The sequence below is a fragment of the Colius striatus genome, chromosome 1, assembly GCF_028858725.1.
Source record: "Colius striatus isolate bColStr4 chromosome 1, bColStr4.1.hap1, whole genome shotgun sequence".
Taxonomy (NCBI): Eukaryota; Metazoa; Chordata; class Aves; order Coliiformes; family Coliidae; genus Colius; species Colius striatus.
The window spans coordinates 52892080-52917751 of NC_084759.1; the positions used below are offsets into that span (position 1 = coordinate 52892080).

The following is a 25672-nucleotide window of genomic DNA, read 5'->3' on the forward strand; positions in this document are numbered from 1 at the left end:
TTGTAAAAACTTTAGTTGTAAGAAATCCTAAAAACATAAAACCAGAACACTATCATATCTTTATAGTTTCTCCCTTTTCTGTCTTTTCAGAATGTAATAGTGATTTTTTTTAATTTTTTTTTTTTTTTGGTAGTGGACAGGCAGTTCTGTTCAGTTGTTATAAAGTGGTACCGTGGTTACTACTATTTCAGATGCCAGGCAGAGTGATAAACACGGAGAAGGGCCTTTCAAGTCGTTTTTCTAGATTTCTAGAGTAGGAAAATAGGTGTCTCTGTGAAAGTCAAATATTGACTATGTATACTTTACAGCCCATAAAGTTGCAGAGGATTACTGGAGGGCATAATTTTGACTGAGGTGGTTAATTTGCTTGGTTGGTTCTTTTTTTGTTTGGATTTTTTTTTGTGTCTCAAGCTGCTTGCTTTTGGAAATGTATGAAATGGAAAAAAGTTCTATCAAGTGTCAGGGGCCAGTGTGTGTACACAGGCTGGAGGTTAGAAGATATAAAATGTCCTATTTGCAAGCTAAGCAATTATTGCATTAAAATGAGGCTCATTCAACACAGAAGTTTGTTAATTCATTTTTACAAAGTTGTTTTTTGAAATGGAAATGTGTCTAACAGGAACAGTCAACTTATCTTTATACATAGACAATTTTTTGTCTCTTAACATTGTTGTTGATGTTATTTATTTGCTCAAATACCAAATATTTGTTGTGCTATTTATTGACTTAGTAACACAGAAAATGTGACATTATCTTTCAAAAACATTACTGTCTATCAAGGTGGGATTCATGCAGGTTTTTTGAGTTACAAATTAACATAGAAGTTGTGCAAGGCAATACAAATTGTACAGTGGAAAACAAACTGTGGCTTTAAGTACCCATTTGGGACTAAGCTTGAAGTTCAAAAAATCAATGAAACCTTTGAAAAGGACAAAACTATTGAGACTTATTTTAACTGATCCAAATTTTCCACTGCAATGTAAGCAGAAAATTCTCTCTTGCCAAAAGCCAGTTGCTTGTACTTGGTGTCACAAGCATATCCATCGCTTCGGAAGCAGTGGTGAATGCCGGGCTGTGCTTAGCAGCACTGCTGTCTCCAGCAAGAGTGAGCTATCTCCGTGGTAACAGGTAAGCAAAGGTACTAGAAAAAGGCCTGGAAAAGTGCTCTGTCAAAACATTTCTGGGAAACTTACTCAGTTTTCACTGCAGAAATACTGCAATTTGAAGGCGTGAAAGATCTCTCTTTCAGCTTGGGTATTGAGACACAACATGCAATGTATTCCTGAATAATTGTGTGCATATCTACGATAACATTTAAGCTATGATAAAGTGATTCAACCATAAGAAAGTAAAGTGTCAAGGCGGAATTTTTTCTTCCCCCCAGTACTTTCATGTTTTAGTCAGACGAGGCATTGAGATGCTGAAATTTGCTTCGGAAGGAAAGTTTTCAACGAGGCCTAGTGATAGCAGGAAAGACTTTTTTTCCTATTGCACTCTTTTCATATTAAATAACTGAGTTAAAAATAGAGCAGGATTGTCATTTAAATATTGAGAAAATTTTTTACTTAAGGCAGGGATATGCCTGGGTCTAGGACCTAGGAGTGCTGGACTAATGCTGCCTAACCAGCCAGTATTGCTGCCTGGAGCCACTCCCTTTTTGACATATCAGCTAAGAAAAATGAAGGTTTTAGGCAATAGAGTTACTTTTACAAGATACTGTCAGATGTGGATCTTTTCCTTCCACAAATCTGAATGTAGTTTATATCTCCTTTTACTGTTGCAGACAACTAACTGTGCACACAGCAGAAAAATAAGTACAAACTCATGCAATGTCCTTACTGTAGGCTAATAAATTTTCTGAGTTTGTTCCTATGAATCCTCTCTGCATGGTTTTAAGTACTTTGTCTCCAGTTACTTTTTTTTTTTTTTAAATATTTTCTAAAGGGAAACTGGGTTAAAAAGTAACTTTCTTCAAGTGGCAATGGGTGGTGAGCTTTTGGACCTAGGGAGACGTGTTACACAAATTAAAACAACAGATCGATATGACCCATTTTTATTGGGTCAGTGCTTCTTAATCGGTGCTCAAGCCAAAAGAAAGGTCAATAGCAGTACTGCACACTAAACCCAAAATTCATCATTGTAAAGATGAAAAAAAAAAAAAGCGTTTGCTCTGGTAGGCAGTATCTGCAGACAATTGCTGATCACTTCTTCCAGTTGTAATTCCTTTATTTGCCTCAGGATTAAATACGAGTTTTCAAGATTTCCCGGAAAAAAGAAACTTGGCAGAACTTGCAAGTACTTTGACAAAAGTCTTTGGTTTTCTGACACCAGTTGCAAAAAACCCCAATTTTAGAGGAAGAGCATTCTCTTTCTGAACTCATGAAACCTATCTGACAACAGAACAACAGTTCTCTAAATGCAAATTTATTGTATTTCAGGGAAAATGAATTTCCGTTATGTGTTGTCAGATTGTCAAAAAGCACTGGTATCCTCCTAAATTTTAAATGCAGCGTTGGTTGGATTTTTTTGTAAACAGATAAATTGCATGAATTTTTAAAAGAAAATCTTTTACTGTAGTCTCCTCATTGGGCTTGATTAAATATTTTCTTTATTCCCCTTGGAGGACTGAAGAAAATAAAGCAGGAAACAATCTCTCTGTTTGAAGCATAGAAAGACAGTTTACCTTAAGAAGAGACTAATAATCTGTTGATTACTACTATAATTTCTTCCCTCCAAGGCTGTATTAAAAAAAAAACAAAAACCAAAAAACAAGCAACCCATTACTAGTTTCTCCTTGACTGGGAAAGGTCTTTGGGAAATGGCCTTTATTGGAAGATTTCAGATTCTGTTATGTAAAACATTTGTTGACTGAATGTTAGCACAAAGATTAAATTGTCTTTGAAGGTACTTGACAGCTATTGCTATTCCATAGGTGACTTAAAAAGCTAGGTTGCTGTTCCATCTTCTTAACGCTGTAAGATGTAAAGTATTCTCACATAAATGCTTAATCTGGCTTTGCAGTATGTCCTGTGAGATACATAAGTAGTAAATCACTTGTATATGTTCTTCTTCTAGAGTATTTCTTTAGTTTTGGAGGTAAATAAAACTATTGTTCTGTGCTATGTGCATACTACTAATGGAGAGAGAAGAGGGAATTGAATCCTTGCAGTAAAATGGATGCTGATGAAAGCTTGCTTGGGCAGCCCTCTGAGAAGTAAAGATGGTTGAGATTTTTCCCAGTTGGAAGTGCTTTCACGTTGCGATGGGTTGCTGCTTCCAAAATGCATTTGAGATAGCTGTGAACTCCTACAGGCCTGGGGAAATGTGAGGAGTGCCTTGCTTGGGCTTCTTCAGGCATGCTCAGGTTCTCCTCCTCTGTTGGATCTCTAAGAAAGCATTGCTTCTAGGTGATGCACCGTGGAGTGCAGAAGAAGGGATCTTAGTATTTCTTCCTCTTCTGATAGGTTTTACAAGTGCTTTTGTCCAAGCTCCTGTTTTGCCAGAAGGCAAAAGTACATTCTCTCTTCCAATTTAAGGCATTCAGGGGTAATAACAAGCCAATAACAACACAAATTTACTTGAGACGTTTTTTAATTGGTTATCGTACTCCCCAGCTCCATTTGCTGTTTTCAAATTTCTGTAAATCTTTAAAGTCCTGGAGTGTTTCCTTCCATACCCTCTTGAGAGTCCAGGCTTTTCTTAATGATTGTGAAAACTAGTCAGACTTCCTCTCTGTATCCTACTTTACACACACATGATGAAAGACACTTCTGACAGAGTCTCCAAAAAGAGCGCAGGCAAATCCAGGGAAGAAAAATCCATCAGTTACAGGTTGCTGAAAGGAGATTCATGGGAATTATGATACTCTGCTTGCCCTGGTTTTTGCTCTTCTGTAGACATTGAGTATTGGCTGTGGAGATTGGATACTGGGCAGGGTGGACTTTTTGGCTGACCTGCTGAAGTTGTCCTTGTGTACTCTGGTGTCCTCAGGTAAAATGAAAATAGAGAAAATAACACAGAAATGCAGGTATTTAATCTCAGAACAGCAATGATGCTTGTTTTTTTGTGCAAGGGAATCTGATCAGCAGAATGGATTTAGCACTTGAGAGGCAGTCAGAGTTAATAGCATTAGGTAGTGTTCTTGCTGCCCTTGCCTTGGGAGCTTTGTTTGGATGTGCCATGCAACTTCCCAGAGCTATGTAATTTGTTGGAATATAATTAATAACACTGTTGGTGGTCTTAAACATATTTTCAGCTTGCAAGTTCAACATATCTTCATTTACATGAAGACCTTAGTTAATTCAGGCCTATCCTTGTCTTTCAGTGCAAAGGGATGCTGTTCATCACACAAAGAAATACCTCTGTCTTGGCTTACTGTTAAACTGGCGTAGATAAAATTGAAAATTTATAGCAGCCTGAGCTCTTTTAAATTGTGCTCCTGTGTAACAGCAAGCTATCAGTCCCTTGGCAGGTGAGAACAGATCCCATGTTCCCTCCATGCCAGTCTATAAAAATTTCACAGTACATAGGTGCACTTTTCTGTAAATATTTTTATGGTCCTAAAAAAATCAAATTAAACAGAATGCACGGCTGCAGCTGGGTGTGAGTAGTAGCTCCTAATGCACTGGGGTACCCTTCTCTTGGGAATTGGGTTTGATTAATAGCTATTACGTGGTGCACTCTGCCAAAAGCAAAACATTTGTGTCCATGAGAGGCCAAGTGATAACGTCATTGCTGCCGGGGATGATTAACTCTGTTTCTGTGCCTCTGCGAGCAGAAATTGCTTTCACCCTCATGTCAAGGTGGGAGCAGAGTTTTGTGTATGCAATTCATAGAGCTAGAGGATAAAATCAGCTTTCTTTGGACTTAAAAACAAGAAGTATTTATGTTACAGGCTGTGAGAGAAGGTACAGTCTAAGAGAAGCAGAAAGTTAAGTGGGATGAATACCATTGTAAAAAAGAAAAACACATAGAAAAACTTTGCTAGAAAAAAAACCTGTTTTCTGCAATTGCATTTTAAGTGAAGCATAATGTGCATTAGTTTTATCAGCATGACTTTGAAGCACTTTGATCTTAGAAAGTACTCTGTGGGCTCCAGTTATCTACAGACTTGAAGTTCGGGAGAAATATTTCACGGTCCATTAGCAAAGTGGTGCAGTGGGTAGCTGAAAAGGTCCCAGGCTGTGTCTGTTGTTTCACAGTCAGTGGTGCACCTTCTTCCTCACCTGTTTCCCCGGGGACAAAGGACATTAGTGTTATTATATTGTAAAGCCAGCTTCAAAGTGAGCCGGCAGGTTTTAATAGGAAGCTCATTGCTATACTGTAAATAGTGTGAGGTGTACTAAAAAGCCTGAACCTGGCACATTAGTGATCTTGACAAGGAGAATACGGTTCATTTAACAAAACTGGTGTTTGGAGGTCATGCTTGGTTTAAATAAAACAGACTGATATTTTCTAACCTGTTCCTGGACTTCTCTCAGCTTATTTAGAATAGTTAGGATCAACCCTGGGCAAAATTTTCATCACAGTTATAGTTGACAAGTGTTCATCTCTGGTTGTACAGCAGGCAAAGAGAGATATTACAGTAGTTATCTCCGAGCCAAGGAAAAAAAACCAACGAAACAATGATCCTTTTGTAAGTCAGGACGCTTTTGACTTCAACTGGGTTTAGGTCTAATTAATATAGGAACTAAGATTAGAATTTGAGTATTTTTGGCTTCTAGCTACCTGGTCAAACTAGTGGGCTGGTTCTCTGGTGGGGCTTCTTATTTGAGAAATCCTGATTTGCTTGCTGCCAAATAGAAGCCACTTAACATCTGAAAGTGGAAAAAGTCCCTTAAAAAGACTAAAGAAATGTTCATAAGTTTCATTTTAAATTTGTGGAAGAAAATGCATTCATCATGTTCTACTATAATTTTTTTACTGAAAAATGTGTACGGTGGTAGAAAGTCTTTCCTTTTAAATTTGCCATCAAAGAATGGATGATGTTTCATAGAAGTTTGTCTTGTTTTCTCTTGTTTTTTGAATTACAGGAGTTATTATTTTTTGTGACTTCCCAACAGTTTGGAAAAGAGACGGAAGCCTCGTTTTAATACTGTAATTATGCTGAGCTAGGCAAAGACATTACTAAACTCTCCTGTACATTGTGCAGTCTTACTAGATATCTAGTACTAGGTTAAACATTAAAAAAAAAAAAGCAACATTAGAAACTGTTTCAACAGAAGAATATGAAGCTAGCATAGTACTTACTGATGCATGATACCTCTGTGCTGTCACATCACTTTCTGGTTCTATTTCCTAATGTGATGGACTGGTGTAGTGAGAAAAGCCAATCTACTGCGTGAAAACCTCTTGCACGTTCTTGCTTTAAGAATGTAATTTGTTCAAATGTGATTGAAAAACATGCTGACTATCACATTATTTGTCTGTAAAATTACTTAAACAAAAACAAAAGAATCACCTTATCACCTTTTGACTCTGTATTTGTCCGTGGGAGGATTTGGCACAGGGAGGCTTAAATTAGTATGTGATGACTGAGAGTCAGCTTTACTTTCCAGGGACAGGGAACTCATCCTGTGGGGTACTGCATCATAATTATAGGAGCTTACAAAGGAAGAGGCAGACCTACTGCAGGGGAAGGAGCAGGGCCTCTCTCTTTACTCAGCCAGGCATGGGGCACGGGCAGGTGGACACATCTGGGCTGAGTTGACCAGTCTGTGTGAGGCAGGGTGTGTTATGCTGCTGTGTTGGCTTTATTCTGCACCTGTGGAGGCAGGTTATAATGGATCCAGCTTTAGCCTAGGATTAAGCTCCAGCCTTGCTGCCCTCAGCAGGGAGTCAGGGAGGGCAGGAGGAGACAGGGCAGAGGAGTCAAGGAAATGACAAGTAGCTGGAACTGAAAGCAATCCTGGAGTGTGTTTGTGGCATTGTGGCAGTCTTTTGGTGTGTAGCTTCTCTTTGGTTTGAAGGCCTTGAATGCTATTTAAAACACAAACAATGAGGGGGAAAAATGTTTAAAAGAATGTAACAGTGATGTTGAAAAACTGAAGTCCAACCATCTTTTGGGCTAAAGCATCTGCCAGTGTGGCTGTGTCCTGAGTGCGTTGAAAGTCAAGTCCACAGGGCAGCTGCAAACAAGAAGCAAAGTTTTAGCAGGATTTGAATGCCTTTTCCTGACATTAAAGGAGAGTGTTTATTGGTTGTCAGTCTTCAGATATTTGTATTTCCACTGTGAATGTTCAAGATACTTCACTTGATCTGGTTACAGAAAGATCCCTACCTATTAGACCCACACAGGGAATCTTTATGGTAGGTTTTGGGTATAAGCATGGTGAACTGCAAAGCAAGTTTCCTTTGCAAATGTGTCCAGCTTTTGAAGGCACATCAGCTTTTTGAAGGAACACAGTGCTTGTCAGTAGTCTGAAGATGTATCTGTAGAGTGGGACACATTGGATAATCCTTGTGTTTGGATGTCACGGGATGTCCTGGAACATCTGAGAATGGTTGTATTTTGTCCTGCATTGTCTGTCCCAGGTAAAATGCTGACTCAAAACTAGCCAGTCCAGACTGAAGGTAGTGGCTAAACTGAGGGTATTATTTCTTACAGATTTGTTTATCTCCTGGACAGATAGGGATGTCATGAGAATCTGAGTTGAAGTAAGATGTGATGGAGACTCTTCTGGTTCTTGAACTTACATTGTGAAGCCTGATGCCAGTGATGCTTACAGTAAACTATCTAAGGGTAGAGACCCTGTTCTCTGCTTCTTGCAACTTCTAGCCAGAGCTTAAAATTTCAACCTGAAGTTCTTTGTGACTGGTGTTTACAACAGGATCATTTTCTTGTTCCTTTGTTAAAAAATTCCTGAAGTGAATTTAAGACTATGGACGGACAAGTTTTTCTCTAAGTAACTTCATAGAGTAGCTTCACTTGGGAACTTCCAGAGAGGGTCCAGCACAGGGCCACCAAGATGATCAGGGGACTGGAGCATCTTTCTCATGAGGAAAGACTGCTGGACCTCGGACTGTTTAGCCTGGAGAAGACTGAAGGGGATGCAACACTTTTTTTCCTGTAGTGTCCAGTGATAGAACTAGGGGTAAGGGACAAAAGCTGGGACACAAGAAGTTCCACTTAAACATAAGGAAAAACTTCTTTATTGTAAGGGTGAGGGAGCTCTGGCACAGGCTGCCCAGGGAGGGTGTGAAGTGTCCTCTGGAAGTTTTCAAAACCCGCCTGGACCTGTTCCTGTGTGACTTGATCTATATGGACCTGATGGGTAGACCATTGGACTATTGATCTCTAGAGGTCCCTCTTAACCCCTACCATTCTGTAAAGTAAGCAACGTGAATTTGTGTTTAAACGTACATGTATAAAAGTTGTAGCAACAACCTGCTTTGAGTCACAGAATCACAGTCAAGGGCTGAAAATCGGGCAGTACCATTTCCCTGGGATTACAGATATGACTTCAGTCCTCTGGAATGTGTCCCCATGTTTGCCTAAGCCAACAGTCTCTCTCTGAAGAGCTGCAGTATATGCATGCTGGGTTTGAAAACTTAGTCCTCAAGACATTCTCTTGGCATTAGAGTATCCAGCAGGTCAAACTTGGTGACTGTACGTAGGTTCTGAATGTGAGTTTTATCCTACATAAGTTGAGATGTTTAAGTGAATTTGGGCAGCATTGTGAGCCTTTAGGACTTTGGGTTTGGGTGGTGTTTGGTTTTTGTGATTGGGGTTTTTTTTTGTTTGTTTCAATTCCTTATTTTTAAAGGAAACCGTTGTAAATGATCAAACTTGTAAAACTAAGTATAGTTAGCATTTCCCTTCTGGCTTGCTGGGAAAGAGGACTTTGTATACTTTATACTATGCAATCCTTGTTGGGTACAACTGAGGATTTCCTAACTTTTTTAGTTTCTGATATATATGTAGAAGAAATATCTGGATCATGTTGATAAGCTTTGACAGTAAGAGCAACAAAATGAGTCCCAGTGTTGAAATCTCTTAATGAAGATCTTAGTGTGATATGGAGTACTTAATTCTGTAAGAGTAAAATGAAAAACTGTTTTAATGACTTTTGAGTCAACTTTGTGGTTCCACTAGAGATCTGTGTTGGGGTCATGTAAAGGACTCTGCTCCTTTACAGGAAGTCATCACCTGCAGAGCTGATGTTTTGAAGATGAGGTCTCCACACATTATCTACTAAAGCATCAATACACCTTGTCCAGGAAGCCTCAGCCTATCCATGAGGCAGATACTGTATAATCAATTGCCACATAATTTATCTGATAAGTAAAACTACTGTACCAAAGCAGCTTATATTTTGTATATAGCAACAACTGTTTTCAATCTGAGACATCCAGCTGGTTTGTTATAGGACAGGGCTTCGTGCTTGCTTGCAACTCCTAAAGGCCTTGGTTGCTTAGTGTTCTTCAGAGTAAGACTGTTTTCTGGAGACACCTACAGCCTGTGTGTTTTGTCTTGTTTAATAATGAAAAGATTATTTTGATTTTTTGCTTACTCAGAAAAGGAGAAATTATTTTGTGGCTTAGAACAGCAGATCTGGAGTGCTTAACACAGGCTCTTTCCTGCTCTCAGAACATGAGATTTGGCAAAAGCCTCCTACTCCACCATGCCTTGCTAGCTTTCCACAAAAGGGAAGTGATGCTTATCTGAAAACTGGTCTGAAACTAAGCAGTTTTTACAAATAATGTCTGGAAATTTATTTTTCTTAGCATACGAAAGCCTGCATTTGTAGACATGTATTCGGGATCAATTCCATTGATCCAAGTGTGTGAGAAATTAAAAATAAACAGCAATAATTGTATAAAAACAAACAAAAATAGTTCTTGATATGTATTCTGTTGAGTGCGTTTTTCAGTTTCAGTAGGAACTTCTTCCATCTCAGTTGTCAATGCATAAGTTTTATTAGTTTGTTTAGCTACCATGAGGAATGTAGGAGTCTGGAATTGTTAATGACAGTAACAACTAAACACCCCCAAGCAAACCAAAAAGCAAATCATCTGCCTGGACAAGAGAACTTGTTGATGCAGAGGGCTCTAGTCTGGTGAAATCGTGTTGGTTTTGGCAAAAGAACTAACTTTGACTTATATGTTGGGACACAAATAGAAGTTAGAAATAGTGGAAAGAAGAGCAGACTTCAACATTTGCTGGAGGCCCTGGTGTTCTCCATCTGAGTGGGTTTGGCAACATACAAAGTCGGGGTGTAACCATGGTATCTGCTGATTTCCTTCTGAAATTCCTTCTCACCCTTCTCTTCCCCAGGGTTCATATCCTCCCTCCATCTTTCTTCCTCATCTTATTTTTTTTCCTCACTTCCTATGAAGCTTCTGCTTTCCTTCTTCTTCTACAATCAGTTGTTTCCCTCCCTACCTTCCACTCCTTTTTTTTCTTCTTCTTTGTCTTGAGCTTTCTCCTCATGTCTAATACTCTACTTTCCTTGACTCCTCCTGTATTTTTTGCCCCTCCCTCCCCAGTTTGTCTTTCTTCTCCTTTCTCTTGTAATGCTTCTTTTTCATGTTCAGTCTTTCCAGTTGGCTTCTCCTCCTTCACTCTCCAGGTGCAGGTGATGAGCAAAAAGGTATGACAGCTGCCTAGGATTTGTTTGTGAGCACACAGGTCATTTAAATAGTAGGGATGAAGCACTTCAAGTTCTTATGTCTCCATCATGTTTGCACCTGCCTCCTGCTGAAGGCTTAGCTTCCTTCAAGGTCTCAGCTTTGTCTCTCCTAAGCCTGCCTGAGCAGAAACTGCTGAAGCAGTCACTGCCTCTTGAAAAATAAGATAGTGTTGTTATTTTAACAAGACGCACATTTTCGAGACAATTTTTCATGCTTCTTTTTTTTTAGATAGAAAAATAGAATGATGCTATTATTTCACTTATACCCTCTACCCTCCACATGCTTTTTGGTATTAATTCTTGATGCAGGCTCCTGCATCTCATTTATGATTTTGTTGTGCACATTTTTTTTAACACCATGGCTACTGTCATTTATGTACTGCATACTGTTTACTTTGCTGCCATGTGAAATGTCTGGTTCTCTTCGGTCTTAACACCTACTACTTGAGAAACAACTTTGTCAATTTTAGTAATATGCAGCCCTGAAGGGTATTACTACTTGTGACTTTCAGCAATGTGCAGTATAACATTTACCCTTTTCCATAATTTCCGTCTGTCTCCTGTGTCTATTACTGAAAACCGTTACTGACATTTCTGAATAGGAATGGGTGGCTCTAGGGAGAATATTTCCTCTTTTGCATTTACTCGCCTAAATCATCAGCCCAACAAGCTATCATCTCAACAAGCTCTTACAGAGAGGCTCTCCTTGTCTTTCCCTCTCTTCTTCCTTTTTGTCAATTATGAGTGTTTTTTTCACCTCTGTGTGTTTTCAGATTAACCTCACTCATTGATGCTGTGCGACAACATTGATGGAATATTTAATTTGAGGAATATCTAATTCATGTACTGTACAATACTGAGACTGTGTAGAATTATTTTTGAATGTCCTGCTTCTCTCACAACTCATTATTTTTGATGACCAGGTAAAGCTAGCTAAGTATCATCCAGACCCACATCACATATTGGACTTGAAACTGAAATTTTGAGCAATTAGCATTGCGTTGCCTTATTCATGCTAGCAGTAGCAAATTTTGGTGTAGGTATCAGTCACATAGTTAAACTGTTTCTGGTAGCATTCCTATATAATAGAAATGCCTTTTGATGTGTAGAGCCAGAAGTCAGAGCTGAGTTTTGTTCCTGAAACTGTGTGAGTAATTCTTACTCGCATTACTAACAATACTGACTTCAATTAAATCAGATTAATCCAAGCACAGAATGGTAATTATTCTGGCATGGGAAAGCTGACTGTTTTTAGGGCTATTTTTATTAATGCATTTGAAAACCTAATCTGTTCCAGTCGTTCCTCCTTTCTTTATTTGTGCATAAAAATAATCCGTCAACTGTTTCTGGCTGGTATCTGCAAAGTGAAGGTTGTGTTCTTTTGAAGCTGAATAGAAGAAAACATCATGTTCATGGTTTAACCATCTGTGTGTAAAATGTAGTAATTTATTTAAAAATATTTATAATATCTAACCCTTTGATTTTCAGATCTGTTTATCTATAAAATATCTTAGGCATTTTATAGTCCCCAAATAGCTTAAATTCCACGTTTAAGTCTTAGATTTTTGTGCCGAACTATGTATTTGTAGAGGTACATGAAAGCTAATTTAATCAAAGGAAAATTTAAATAAAGACTGCTTCAAGTTAGAAAGAACTCAAGAACTCATTAGAGGATAATGACTTAGTGGCGAGCCCTTTCATGAAGGCTTTATGAAACGTGCCTTAGCTTAACAGGGAAACCAGCTCTGTCTTCTGGATATGGAAGGATCTTTTTCTCTGTAATTTTGGAATGACAATTTCTGGGTAGTTTTGATTGTGTGGGGGTTTTTTGGTTTTTTTTTTTTTTTTTTTCTCTTCAGCTACGGAGGGAGAGACAAAAAGTCTGAACAGGGTACTACCATCCTCATTTCGAAGGCAGAACAAAAAACCAAGTAACAGCTTATACTGTAGTAACATAACCTAAAGGGCCAAATGATAAACTAATGGAAATGGATTATTGTATATTGTTTTGGAGACTAAAGCATATTAGATTGAATTGTTTCACAACCAGCATCCCTAATTATTGTGTCTGCCACATTAATCTATTTAAATCATTCCCAACTTTTGGATTGCTGCCTAGAAAAATTACTGCAGTACGTGTTTCAACTGGTTATTCCCTCATCACACGTAACTTCACAAAGGAGGCTGATATGGTTTGGAAAAAATACATACATGTAAGCATTGGCAGTATGTTTATAATATGTGATAAAAAGGGAATTAATAGATCTCGTGATGTCAATTTGAAAGAGTTGCACATGAACTGATACTGTATTTGTTTTGCCAGGTCAGTGACTTAAAAAGTGCCTTTGTCAAGTCACTTTTATGAGTGAGGATTGCTTCGCCTGTGTTCTCCAAATCCTGTCTTTGCCAGCCAGACATTGCCTTCACCTTACACCTGGCAGAAGATACCTCAGCTGTCTCCATTTGCCAATTAGTTGATGGGAAACTGAAAACAGAAAAAGAGGAAGAATAATTATTATTATTCCTGGGACACGAACAAATGACTGCATTGCTTTTCATCTGTAGTGAATACCAGCAAGCGATTGTCAGAGAACTGTTCTATCAAGGAGTGCCATTGCATTGAAAGACCTTGGCTTAAAACTGGTGCATCCGTGATAACAATCAACAGGCCCAAGTGTTTTACAGACAGAAATGCTTCTGAGCATGGTTTTTCCCAGCCAAAAGTCTACAAGCGGGACTTAATGATTGATGAATGACTGCTTGCTGATAAACTTTCTCTGTTTATTCTGCTTTGTGTGTTTTGGACATAGTTAATCGTTCCCACTTTTTTTTTAACTTTCTTTTCAATTGGAGTTTAATTTTTTTTCTGGTTATTTTTTTTTGTTTGTGTCTTTTTTTTTTTTTCTTCTCCCTTTTCTTTGTCATTAGTTTTGGAAATTTCCTTGGCATAATCCGCTTGACAGCAACTTACAAATTCGAAATCAGCTTTTCATCATGGCTTTGAATGTTGCTCCTGTAAGAGATACAAAATGGCTAACCTTAGAAGTGTGCAGACAATTTCAGAGGGGAACTTGTTCACGCTCTGATGAAGAATGCAAATTTGCACACCCTCCTAAAAGCTGCCAGGTTGAAAATGGAAGAGTTATTGCCTGCTTTGATTCCTTAAAGGTAAGAAAAAAAATTGCATTTGTAGTGAAAATACTGCTACATTGTCTTGAAAGTCAAATGGAAATGATGAGTTACAAATAAACTAGGTTAATTGGAAAGTGATTTGTTCCTGGGAAGATGTATATTAATACAAGGGTTATTTGTCATAATTTGTGTTGATTGAAGCATTGGAAAGATTTCCTTGTAAGGATTTTTTTTATCGAGCGTCAATATGTTGTTTACAAAAATTGCATGTGACTGTGGGATACACGATTGCTTACAGCTGGTGGGACAATTGTATTTTCCTGAGAACATTTTATGAATTATTGTTGTTTCATGAGAAATGAAACACATAGTGGCACAGTACTGGGCCATTACCAGAGTCCTAGTGAAACAGATGGTATGGAAAGAGTGCATATTCTTGCACTGAAATCAAGAGAAGTAAGAACAGTCTGTCTATTACTTCAGTTTTGATACAGTGGGTTGTTTAGTATTGAGGACTCTCAAATAAATTAATAGCATTGATAGTTACGTATATGGATAGTGTAGATAGCCATTTAAGTTCAGAACAGTGAAGATATTATCTCCATTGGAGGATATTTAGCAATTATGTTGTTAGGCCATCAACTTCTGACTTCCCAATGACATCAAACACACTTTAGAAAACTTATTTTGAAAGTTCTTTGGAAAGACTTCCTGTGCTGCATAAAAGATGATTTACGATGCCATGGGATTTGGGGAGTACACAGTGTTTTCTGTGATGATACATTTGTGTTCTCATGTCCATGGAAGGAAAAAGCTTATTTCATATAAATAATTAAACAACAAAATTGAGCATTGTAGATTTTACTTTGAAACTTCTAGTTGTGGCTTTGTCTTCTGGGCACGAGAGAATGTCTTGGTTTATTTTTAAAATTTAGCTCTGTAGATCCAAATTTCAGTTACTTACCAGGAAGTGTCTTACTGTGAAACCAGGAGTGTGAATGAGAAGAAAATTCAGTGTTATTTGGAAATGTTAATGGTTTTTCATTATAATTTCTTTTTGTGCAATGCAAGATACTGTACTAGGCATCCTTCTTCAAGGCATTCTCATTTCTGCTCCTCTTTGGACAATTTAGAAGGGGAAATGTGTGTGTGTGGGGGGGTTAGGTTCTGTAAGTCTTGCAAGACAGAACAGCACCTTTGGAGTCATGGCAATATGTTACCAAGTGCTATTAATGACCTTAATCTGTGGATTACTGCACAGTAAACTGTAACAGCATCTTTGTAGATGTTCTTGTATATTGGTTATCAGCCAATGAGACATATTTTTTTTTTTTAAACATACAGGCTAATGTCTGCAGCAAACAGACAAGAATTAGTTTTTATGAAAAATAAGACAGGAGGAGTTTTTTAAGTAGTTTATTTTCTACTGTAAAAACTCAGGGCTGTGGCTGAGAGGTTGGAGGTGGGCTTGGGCACCTCTGGGTTTGCAGTGCAAGAGATGCTGCTGCTGCATTGTCCTGGCCAAAGTGGTGATGCAGCTGCCCTCGCTCCCCGAGGACAGTACAGTACCACTCTCTATAGCAGTGTGGGGCACTGACAGCAGAGATACCAACTGTTCAAGCTGGAGACTTTTGTGCAGGGATAGTTATTACCCATGAATCAAAACTGGAGAAACAGCCTAAGCTAGTAATACTGTAAAGAGAAATCCTGAGGGATTACTGTGGATAACTTTCTGCCAACCAGCATCATTGCTCAGTGGAGAGAAGTCCAAAACCATGTTAAAACTGTAGTCAGAGCAAGCAGGCATCTTTTGTCCTGTTCTGGGAGGGCACCTGCTCTGAGAGACCAGCTTGCTCCAGCCAGGCTCTGGTGGCTGAAGCAGTGCTGCTCCATCCCGCTGCCCGTCATCACCCTCTTCCCAGCTGGCAGAAGGAAGGATGCACCTGGGCATTCCATCTTGCATTTTGTAGTTGAGACTATTGGATAGAATCACTGGTAAACTTAGGATTATACCAGGAAGCCAGGTTGTAGCCTGAAGCAGCAGAGGTTGGAAGTACAAGTATCTTTCCATCAACCCTTCTGGAAGCAGAAGGAGATCTGCTAACAGGATGCCTTCAACTTGTAGCTTCTCACTGCTGAGCCTGAGTTGGAGCCATGTGTTTCAGTGTGTCACCTGACCCCACAGTGCATAAAGGGCTGTTAGGGATCATTGTGAGTGCATGGTTCTTGGCTGCATCAGCTGGTATCCTCACAGCCATTATCTCTGTTATTCAGAAGAGTGTAAATTGCCAAATGTATGGCAAGAATGTGCCTGGTTAGCTCAGTTTGCTTATATTACCAGTTGAGAGACTTAATGTCATTAGTCACATAAATCACTTGATGAGTGGCTTTTGGAAATAGTGTTAATCATATAGTTTCAGAATAAGGCTTTGGCAGTCAACAAGCAGGATAACTTTTCATGTAAATAAACAAACAGAACAGTCTAGAATTATAGATAAAATCAGAATTTAATTAAAAAAAAAAAAACAAGAGCTGTTTTCCTTGCTGAACCACACTTGAATGCAGGCAATTATTTAGAGTTTATTTACATAATATCTAGAGCTTTGGAAGCTTAGCATTTTAACTGTCTTGATTTGGTGTACCCACTGTAAAAATAAATTAGAGCAAGCACGTTGAACGTCTTTGAATAAACATGTTCCTATCCAGAGAAGACAGAGAATTTTTTTTAGTCTTGGAATGAGATATGGATTCCATTGAGGTGGTGCCCGGTAGTTGCAGCTGCTCTATAAGAAGTCAGTCAAACATACAGCACTCTTAGACAGACTCTCCTTAACACATTGATTGATCAAAAGAGCCCCTGTTTTGGGAAGGGACATGCGCTGTCCTTTGTGCCTTCTTCTTTCTAGATTTTCAAGGTGATGAGGGAGCCAAAAGTACAAGTATGGAGCTACAGGGCAGAGTCCAGTGCAAGGCCACAGAGGTGATGAAGGGTCTGGAACATCTTTTCCGTGAGGAGGGACTGAGAGCTGGGACTGTTCAGCCTGGAGAAGGGAAGGTTCAGGGAGATCTCATCAATGTACTTGAAGTGAAGATGCAAAGAAGACACAGCCAGGCTCTGCTCAGTGGGGCCTAATGACAGGACCAGAGGCAATAGGCACAAACTGGAACATAGGAGGTTCCTTCTGAACATCAGGAAACACTTTGAGTGTGATTGAGTACTTGAACAGGTTCCCCAGGGAGGTTGTGGATTCTTCATCTGTGGAGATAGTCACAAGCCATCTGGGCATGGTTCTTGGGCAGCTGGCTCTAGGTGGCCTTGTTTGAGCAGTAAGTTGGACCAGGTGACATACAGACAACCCTTCTGGCTTCAACCATCATGTGATTGTGTGATCAGAAGCATCTTTACGCTGACTTGCCCATAGCCTCAGGATTGTTCCAAGCTACTGAAAGCTGGTGCTGGGACTGAAAGAAATAATCTCAGCCAGGGACACCTGCCTCCACACAATGCCATGTCCTCCTTTGTGCTTCCACCACTGCCTTTGTGATTGTGCGATGCACCGGGCTTTAAAATTAATTGTGCTTAAACCTATGTTGTTGTAGCTGCTGCTGACAGAGGGAGAGAGGCCGTGTGAAAACATAGCACTGTGTCACTTCTGCCAGTGATAGTCCTGTGGCCAGGTTTCTGGAGCAACATGATTGCATCAGAATCCAAATTTTCCTTTGCTAAGTAGGTATATTTGTAGGTCTGTTGGTTTCAAGTAAAAGGTCAACAGAATTAAATGGACTTTGTTTGCTTTTAACTCAAAAGGGATTTTTGGCTCTGAATGTTTGTCCTTGCACCACTTGACTTTAAACCCAGCAAAAGTTGCAACAGCAACCCGTTGGACTGATTACAGTTTTGAGGATCCAAAATGCTCTCTGTTGAAGACTGTCTGGACTCTGAATATCCTTCATCTGTGAGATGCTCCAGGGTAGACAGAAATAGCTATAGACGAATGAGCCTGGTTCAGATTCAGGCCGGAAACTTGCTGATTTCAAGCCAGATTCTGCCTCCTGGGTTTCTGAGATGCAGCTCAGCATTTGTTTCTCACTCTTTAGTGAAGGACAGAGCCTGATCTTTTCTGATCAGGGCATTTTGGGGGTGTTAGGAGAGTATGAGCAGATCATTCTTGTGCATGTAATGGACGATGGGTGCAGCAGTCAGCCAGATTCATGTCTGTTAGCAGGTCATAGCATCACCAGCAGTGATGAGGCTCCCTCCAGCTCTCCGTGACTCAGCCAGATGGGGTGGCCACATGGCACACTCAAAACTGTACTGGGCGAGTGGCCTTGGTGAACTTAATGTGAGAATTGAAAATGTCTTAAAGCTAATCTGGATGCCTGTGATGGAGGCACTTCCATGGCGAGGCCCAGAGCCCTGCTGTTGGATGGCAAGGGAAGATGAGGAAGTACCGCCAGAGCTGTAACCTCTTCTGCCATAAACCTTCCTGAAGCCTTTCTGGAGCCCTTACAGTCTCCCCTTTGGATGCTGCAGTGTTTGTGCAATGGGAAGGATCGGTGAAGAGTCATGTCTAACTGGGAAGCTTGAATTTCAGGAACTGGTCTGTTTATATTTTTATACTTCTTGCTGGGTTCAAGTAGTTTAAATTAAAAGTGAAGAAACTGGATATATAGCACTTAATATATCACATTTAGATCCCTCCAAGTTAGACAGTAGAAGTAAACCTGTTTTCAAGGCTTGCTTGTCTTGCTATTAGTAAAGGAATATATCATATAATGTCAAGGGCCAAGAATACACCATACTTTTGCATACTTTTGCTGAATGTTTTTTTAAGGAAAACATTAAAATGAATAGTGACATCTTGGAGGGGGAGAGGGGAAAAGCTTGGCACATGAGAAAATACCATGTGCGTTTTGCTGGGAGTTTGCTCTCGTGTTTTCAGACAAGTCTGGGTTTTAAATTCTGATGTTATTTTTCAGTTCAGATTTATACACTTTATGCAGGTCTGCTAGTAGAAGGATATGTTGTCTAGGCTAATACAGATAACAGAGGAGGTATCTTGAAGATACTGTCATTGCAAGTTTTACGGTGGTAACAAGAAAATGAAAGCTTCCTTAGGGCTACAGATGGCTTTTTCTGTATTTTTATCTATTTACTAGTGTCTAAACACTTTGAACTGTTCTATTTATTGAGCCAGCAGACTAGTGTGAACTGTTCATTTGCATTTTCATGAAAGCCTTTTAAGAATATGCCTATCTGGTCTCATTTGGCAACACAGAATATAAAGGTAATTGAAAGCTGTGCACAGAGACCTGTTTACCAAGTTTAAAGGATTCCAGAAAAGAAAAAAAAAAGACACTTTAGGAACATCCACTTTGTACAAATATCTGAAAGTGAAAATAATCTTTTTAAGATGACCTCAGCTTTAATTAGGAAAAGGAAAGTCTTGGTAAAATGAGCAGGCTGTTTGTTAGAGAGTGAGCTCAGAGCTGGAATGCAGTAGGTAGTCATTTGCCTTCCTGCCATTCTTTTGTGAGTTTCTAGATGTTCTACAAATGGCAAGGACTCAGTATTATCTCACACTTTGAAGTAGGTGATACCTGCTTTTACTTGGCTGATGGGTCAGTCTGGATAGACTGTAGATGAGCACCATATAAAGAGGGCATCGGTTAGTTTTGTGTATACTAGAAGGCATTTAAATGGCTGTTTATAGTGTCTTAGCTGGCTAAATTTCTGCTCATAGTGCAGTTATGTGGTGTGACACTGTTCAAAGACAAGGTAAGTTCAAGGGCTGTGCCTACAGCTGGTGGAGAACAATGACTGAAACAGGCAAATTCATTCCTCCTGGGTGACCGAGTGGCATATTCCTTCTGGACTCATGAATTTTGCCTGCTTTGCTGCACAGTGCCCCAATTTCATCAGGATGAGGGGCTGCTGTTTTTAGTAGCTGTGAGCTCTGGGGACATGCAGGTTGCAAGCTGAAGCCTTCCAGGTGGGGAATGCAGAATCCAGATCTCACTCTTCCTACAGAGCAACAAGTTTGGCCACATCCTTTCTTTTTAATCCACCTCTGTTTTTTCTTATAAAAAGTCAAATAAATGACAGGTAGTCTGTGAATACCACCTGGCAGAAGCTTTTGTGTGCCTGAGTTGCTGCAGAGTGTGGGCATGAAGACAGTGTCAATCAAGGCCAGTTTTAGATTAGAATTAACTCTGTGGGCTCTCTATTCAGAATAGTAGTAGGGACCCTGCATCAGGCAAAAGCCCCGTTTAGCCCAGTGACCAAGAAATAGCCAGAAGTGGAAATTTAGGAGGTAGTGTGCAGATGTGAAATGGCTGCCTGGAGTGCTTTCCTAGTTCCTAGTGGTATGTTGCTCAAGGACACTGAGAGACAGGCATGATATGGTTGAACTCAGTAGCTCCCAGTGATCATCTTTCCCTTGGATTTGTTCTGCTGCTTTTTACATCATGTACTCTTTCAGCAACCACAGAGTGCCACAGTGAAGATTTTCACAACTTCATTACCTACAGCATGGAAACCAACTTCTGTTCATTTCTAAACCTCCTTGTCTCATGGATACCGCCAGTTGTTGTATTGGAAAAGCAAAAGAGAATCTGATGTGAATTGTTCTAAAAATGGAGCTGGGTGGGCTTTTTCCACTGACTTCTCTCTGGAAGGGGCATGCTTTCTCCCTACTGAATTCAAAGGAAGTCTCTTGAGAGAAGACTCACTGTTTTAAATCTACTCCATGAAAATCTCACAGAATGGTAGGGGTTGGAAGGGACCTCTACAGATCATCCAGTCCAATGTCCCTACTAAAGCAGGTCCACCTAGATCAGGTTGCACAGGAACACATGCAGGTGGATACTGTTCCCTGGACAGGTATGATTCCTGAAGACCCTGCTTTTTCAGGCTATGGGAAATTTTTTACTCAGAATACAGTGCATGGTGTCAGATGGTAAACAAAATTATGCTATCCTGTTTCCTGAGACTGTATTTCACCTTATACTCAACCTGTGCAACTGTGAGCTGCTGCTAAAGAGCTGGTTTCATCTGGTCCCACATTCTATCACAGCTAGCTCCACTTTTTTAATCTCTATTCAAGTGATCATGGAGCCACACAACTTTTTTGAGTTGATCTAAAGGAAAGGGGAGAACTGCATTAAGTGTAGGACAAAACTATAAATTTTAGTCAGCAACATCTAGTATGAATTGAGATATTATGGGGTTCAAGAAAGAGGAATGTCTTTTTGAAGACCTCTTCCCAATATTTTTTTTGTTTAGAGGCTTTTGATATTCCCTACAATGTCAATCACCTGTTCTTGTTTGGTTTCTGAAAAAAAGTCCATTTTCAAGTGTTCTCCTGTAGTCCTTCCAGCATGCGTAGGTTCCTTTAACACTTCATTTTTCCTTTTTGCCTCCCTTCTCTCTGTTCTAATAGCTGTCTCTGTGCCAACTCTTCTGGCTTCACTAAAGGTAGAGTTAAAAAACAGCTAGTTGAACTGCTGGGTGGGCACCCTTAAAAATCCACAAGCATGGCTTCAATTGGTTAGAAGAGAGTCAAAACCAAAATAATGCCTCAACGCTGGTGTTACATGGTGTTTAGCTTTTAGAATAAATAAACTAGCAAGCTGTGGACTTTTATGCACTACAGAGGGGGCTGTGCCACTCGCCAGGATTTGTCCTCCTTTTGAGAGGGACATTTCTCATCCGTTTTGGAGCAAAGCCTGGAGGCAGAGCTCAGTCTCTCTGCCTGCAGCAGGAGCACCCTGAAAGCTGCCAGAGCTGAGCAGAGGGCTGGTCACTGCAGCAGAGAGGCACTAGCTATGAAGTCAACTCAGAAGAGCAAGTCTTAACCTGCTGCCAATGTCTCTGCCCTCAAACTGAAACTATGAAAAGCAGAGAAGTTGAACCAGTTGAAATTTATTATGCAGGCTGTTGGAAAAGCTGGGTGTCTCCTTCAGGCCCTGTTTTGTTTCTCTGTCTGTCTGTCTGAGCAGCAGCAATGAGAGCACAAACCTGCTCTGGTTGTCACTAATATCACCTATCACTACCTGACCTGTCAGATTTTAAGACTGTGCACTGTGTGTTTTAACTTGGTATGTTACATTCTTGAAGGAGAACTGGCTTGGACACTTGATAGCTGAGCTCTACCCAGAGCCTCCTCCTCTCTGAAGGTGTAGCAAGCCTCTCTTCCTAATCAGTGGCAAAGTCTCTTGGTGGTCAGAGCAAATGCCTTTCATAAGCAGGAGATTTCTTGTAAGAGCTTGTGCCTCCTTTGTCCCGTTAGGCCAGCAGTTTTCACTGTTTGTTTCAGTGGGATAGAACTTGCTGAGTGGGTTGCCTGGCCCTTGGCTTAGGGAGGAGGATGAGCATTAGGAACAGAAATGGTTGAAAGAAAATGTGTTTTAAGAACAATCACTGAAGGTTGTAATACAAACATATCTTCTTGTTCAGTGAATCATGTTGTCCTAAGGGACTAAAAGAAAATTTAGTAGCTGCTAGGCAATGGTCTTGCAGGGTTGACTCCTGCAGCTTGCTGCTTCCAGAAGCCTTAGTGGGGACTTACAAAGAACATTACCAGGTAGTCTGGTATCCCTTCATCTCAGGTGCAGCTGCCACTAGGTTATCAATCTAAGCCTTACTACATGAGGAACAGCAGCTAGGCAGTCTTGTTAGAGCTACAGGAAACCTTGTGTGAAAGGGCAGAGTCTTTGGCAGATGTTCTTCAGATTTTCAGGCACTTGGGGGTGCTTCATATACCCATCAAATCACTGTGTAGTTTTTGTTGCTGTACCAACCTGCGCTCCCCTAAGCTTTATAATAACCAGCTCGTGGGTGTAGTGAAGGCAAAATTCAGTCAGAGTCTCTGACTCATCCCATCGCTAGGGTTTTGAACACAAGAGCAATTGCTCACTGCCCACTCCTCCCCCATGCTCCCTATTAACTCAGGTCACTCACTGTTCCCACAAGCTTGCTCTCTCCAGGTCCCCCACCTACTCCTTCATTTTTCTGGCAGGTGGTTCCTCTTTCATTCCAGGCTTTCCACCCCCCCACCCCCCATTTTGTTGTTTTTTTCTCCCCCTTTGGTCCTGTGTATGCAGATTTCTTTCAGCTCAGGCATCAACTGTTTTTCCCAAGCTGTTACACTTTGACTGCATCATCAGTACAAAAGATAGGGTTGTGCTCAGATGCAGGGAGCTTCCTGATATAAAAGCCTAACAGAGACAAGATTCATGTTCCTGTTAGTTCAGGTTATCCCCAGAGCTGGAAGGATATTTTAAATTTAAAAAAACTAAACATGAGGAGAATTGGGAAATTAATTTGCAAGTATATGTGACAACTCTACCCCTCTCCCAACTCGTATCTCCTCCTGTGAAGACTGGCACCTTGTTTTTAAGGAAGTGGATTGCATTGCAAACCCATTGCAATAAAAGGAAAACTGTTGTGATTTTAGAGATATTGGAACATATAATTGAGAATCTGCTGCGAGGTATCCATCTCACAAGTGACATACAAGAGGAAATCATATACATCTGTTTTCTTTCACCTTGATGGTTTTTTTTGTGGATATGTGCAAGCTTTGCCACCCAGGATTAAATTTCTGCAAGGTCCCGACCACAATAAATAATAAATTAATAATGGGAAAAATAAACTGTTTTCTCATCTGCTTCATCTCTAAGCTGTGTTGTGAACAGTGCCTCTAAAGTTGGATAGTCCTAATGCTTGCGAGGATGAATCATTGAGTGGTAAAAGAAAAAAAGTGGCAAACAAGCAGTAGAAAACTGCATGAAAACATGAGAGACATAGCAGCTGTGGGTATAACAGCTTTGTGTGCACTTGTCAGCTCAAGGGCCTAACCCACCAGACTCATGGGTTGCTCCACATGTGGCACCATGTCATGCCACGCTCAAGGCTGAAAGGTGACCTGGTGCCACCAATCACCACAGTGTAGACATGCTGTTTTTGATGAGGCATTAAAAGTTCTCAGACCCTGCTTCCTCCCAGGTTGGGTTGGACTGAACGAGAGGGGCTGTGGGGCGCATTGTGTTATGGCAGCTGCATAGATGGCCTGGGCTAGCAGCCCATCAGGCGTGCTGCTGCCCCTGCACTCGCGTGTCCCATACACCAGGCACCTTTTCAACTTTTTGAAAACCTTATTTCTTTACTTTTGCTTTAAATTCCATTTGTGCCTCCCCTGTGAAGCTATACCTCCGATGCACCATCTTAACTTGTTGTCAGGAGAGGGTTTTACTGAGTGTCAGTCTGGTGGCACCTGGGAGGATGCAGTATTGGCTGTGAGAACAGCTCAGCTGTGATTCAGAAGCTCACTGAGCTGCTGGGACCTTCTCTGTTGGTTCACAGTGAGTCTAAAAATAAAATCTAGCATGTCAGACACTGGACCAAGCCTCACTGGCTGTTGTCAAAAAGGCCTCTAGCCCTCAGCCCCAGCCAAGTTAAAAACTCAGCAAAAAACCAACTTTTTAAGTTAAGTGTAACATGTGAAAGTCAAGAGATTTATTCTTTTTTTCCGAAGATCTCTTTCTAGGTAAGGCCATCACTTTAAAGTGGATGTGTATTTATTTGCTGTCTAAAGCACCTGAGTTTTTGGGCTTGATTCAGGTTGCTCAAACAGGGAGGGGCATCTGATACTATTGAGATACCCTGGAGTGATCTTGATGGCTTTCCAGTGACATGTCAGAGGAGTGTGTCATATCTGCTGGCACCATGCAGAGGTCCAAGATGTCCCAGGGTGCTCCAAATGGTCCTGCTGACTTCTCTATGGCAACAGAGTGAAGTGGTTCTCGGGAGGCAACATTAGGTCTTGTACTAACTGGAGGCTCTGACGTCAACTGCTTTGACTAAAAAAGTGGGCAGTGCATTTGCCATGGTGATGATCTGGCTGAGAGGAAAGCTGGGGTATAGGGCAAACCCGGAGGAAACTGTCTTCTGTACCAGAAGAATACCCTTGCTGAGACCAAGAATGGGATGAACTTTTTCAATATGTATTTTATAGTTCACCACTAGTAATGGTAACAGCTAATGTAAACTCACTAATCTGAAATAATTGTGGCCCATGTAACTGGGCTCATCTTTTGCTATCTGATATCAAGAAATAAAATCTTTCTGAGCACAGAAATGTTGTGACAGTGAACTCAGTATATTTCAAAATAAAAAGATGGTCAACCTTTTGCTAATTTAAAAGGAATAGCAGTCATAGCTACCTCTTCATGAAGATTTTAAAGCTACAAATTAACCAGGATGTGGTCTGTGCATTTGAAAAACCATGAAAGTTACCACAAAGAAATCCCATTCTCCTGAACTCTGATTCTCCATCATTTGTAGATATGAACACATCTACCAAGTGCCATCAAGTAGGCATGCAATTAGTTTCTGATGCAAAATGGGAAAAAATTTACTTTTTGGTAAGTATCTTAATGGTGATTTCCCTAAGGTAGTGGATAATATGTCATAAAAATGCAGGCTACTCCCCAAATGCTTTTTGCCATACCTCTGTGCTTCATAGCATTGGTCACACAATATACATCAGTGTTATTAAAAATGGAGGCATGGGGTTTGCATGTGCAGAGATGGAGGTGTGTGGATATAGCTGTGGAGATACTGTGAGCATCTGTAAATTATGGTTTTGGTATGAAGGTGATTTTGTGCATCATGCTGAACATGTTGATGCTATTGAAGTTGCAGCCTGTGGCAGTCTTTGGTATAAATCAATACAAATATTAATTTGCTGCAAAACTCTCATGACTTCAGTGAGAGCAGTGTTAGCTGATTAGTATGCATGAACCAATTTGTGTTCCAAGTGCAGGAATAGTCTACATTTCTCTTTAATTGAACCTTCTGGCTATAATTGTTTTTAGTCTAAGCTCTTGAGGTAGATGAGGTTTAT

General features: G+C 40.3%; 1 protein-coding gene across 3 annotated transcripts in view; it reads left to right on the forward strand.

The window, feature by feature from the left end:
• Positions 1–25672, forward strand: part of MBNL2 (muscleblind like splicing regulator 2) — a 112292-nt gene that overhangs the window by 25164 nt on the left and 61456 nt on the right. For 2 of the 3 annotated variants that reach the window (XM_061996101.1, XM_061996109.1), the window contains exon 2: positions 12955–13799. The exons of the other annotated variant lie outside the window; for it this stretch is intronic. In XM_061996101.1, coding sequence (XP_061852085.1) covers positions 13626–13799 — 174 coding nt within the window. In that variant the 5' untranslated portion in view covers positions 12955–13625. The remainder of the gene's footprint in view (positions 1–12954; positions 13800–25672) is intronic. 3 annotated transcript variants of the gene reach the window in all.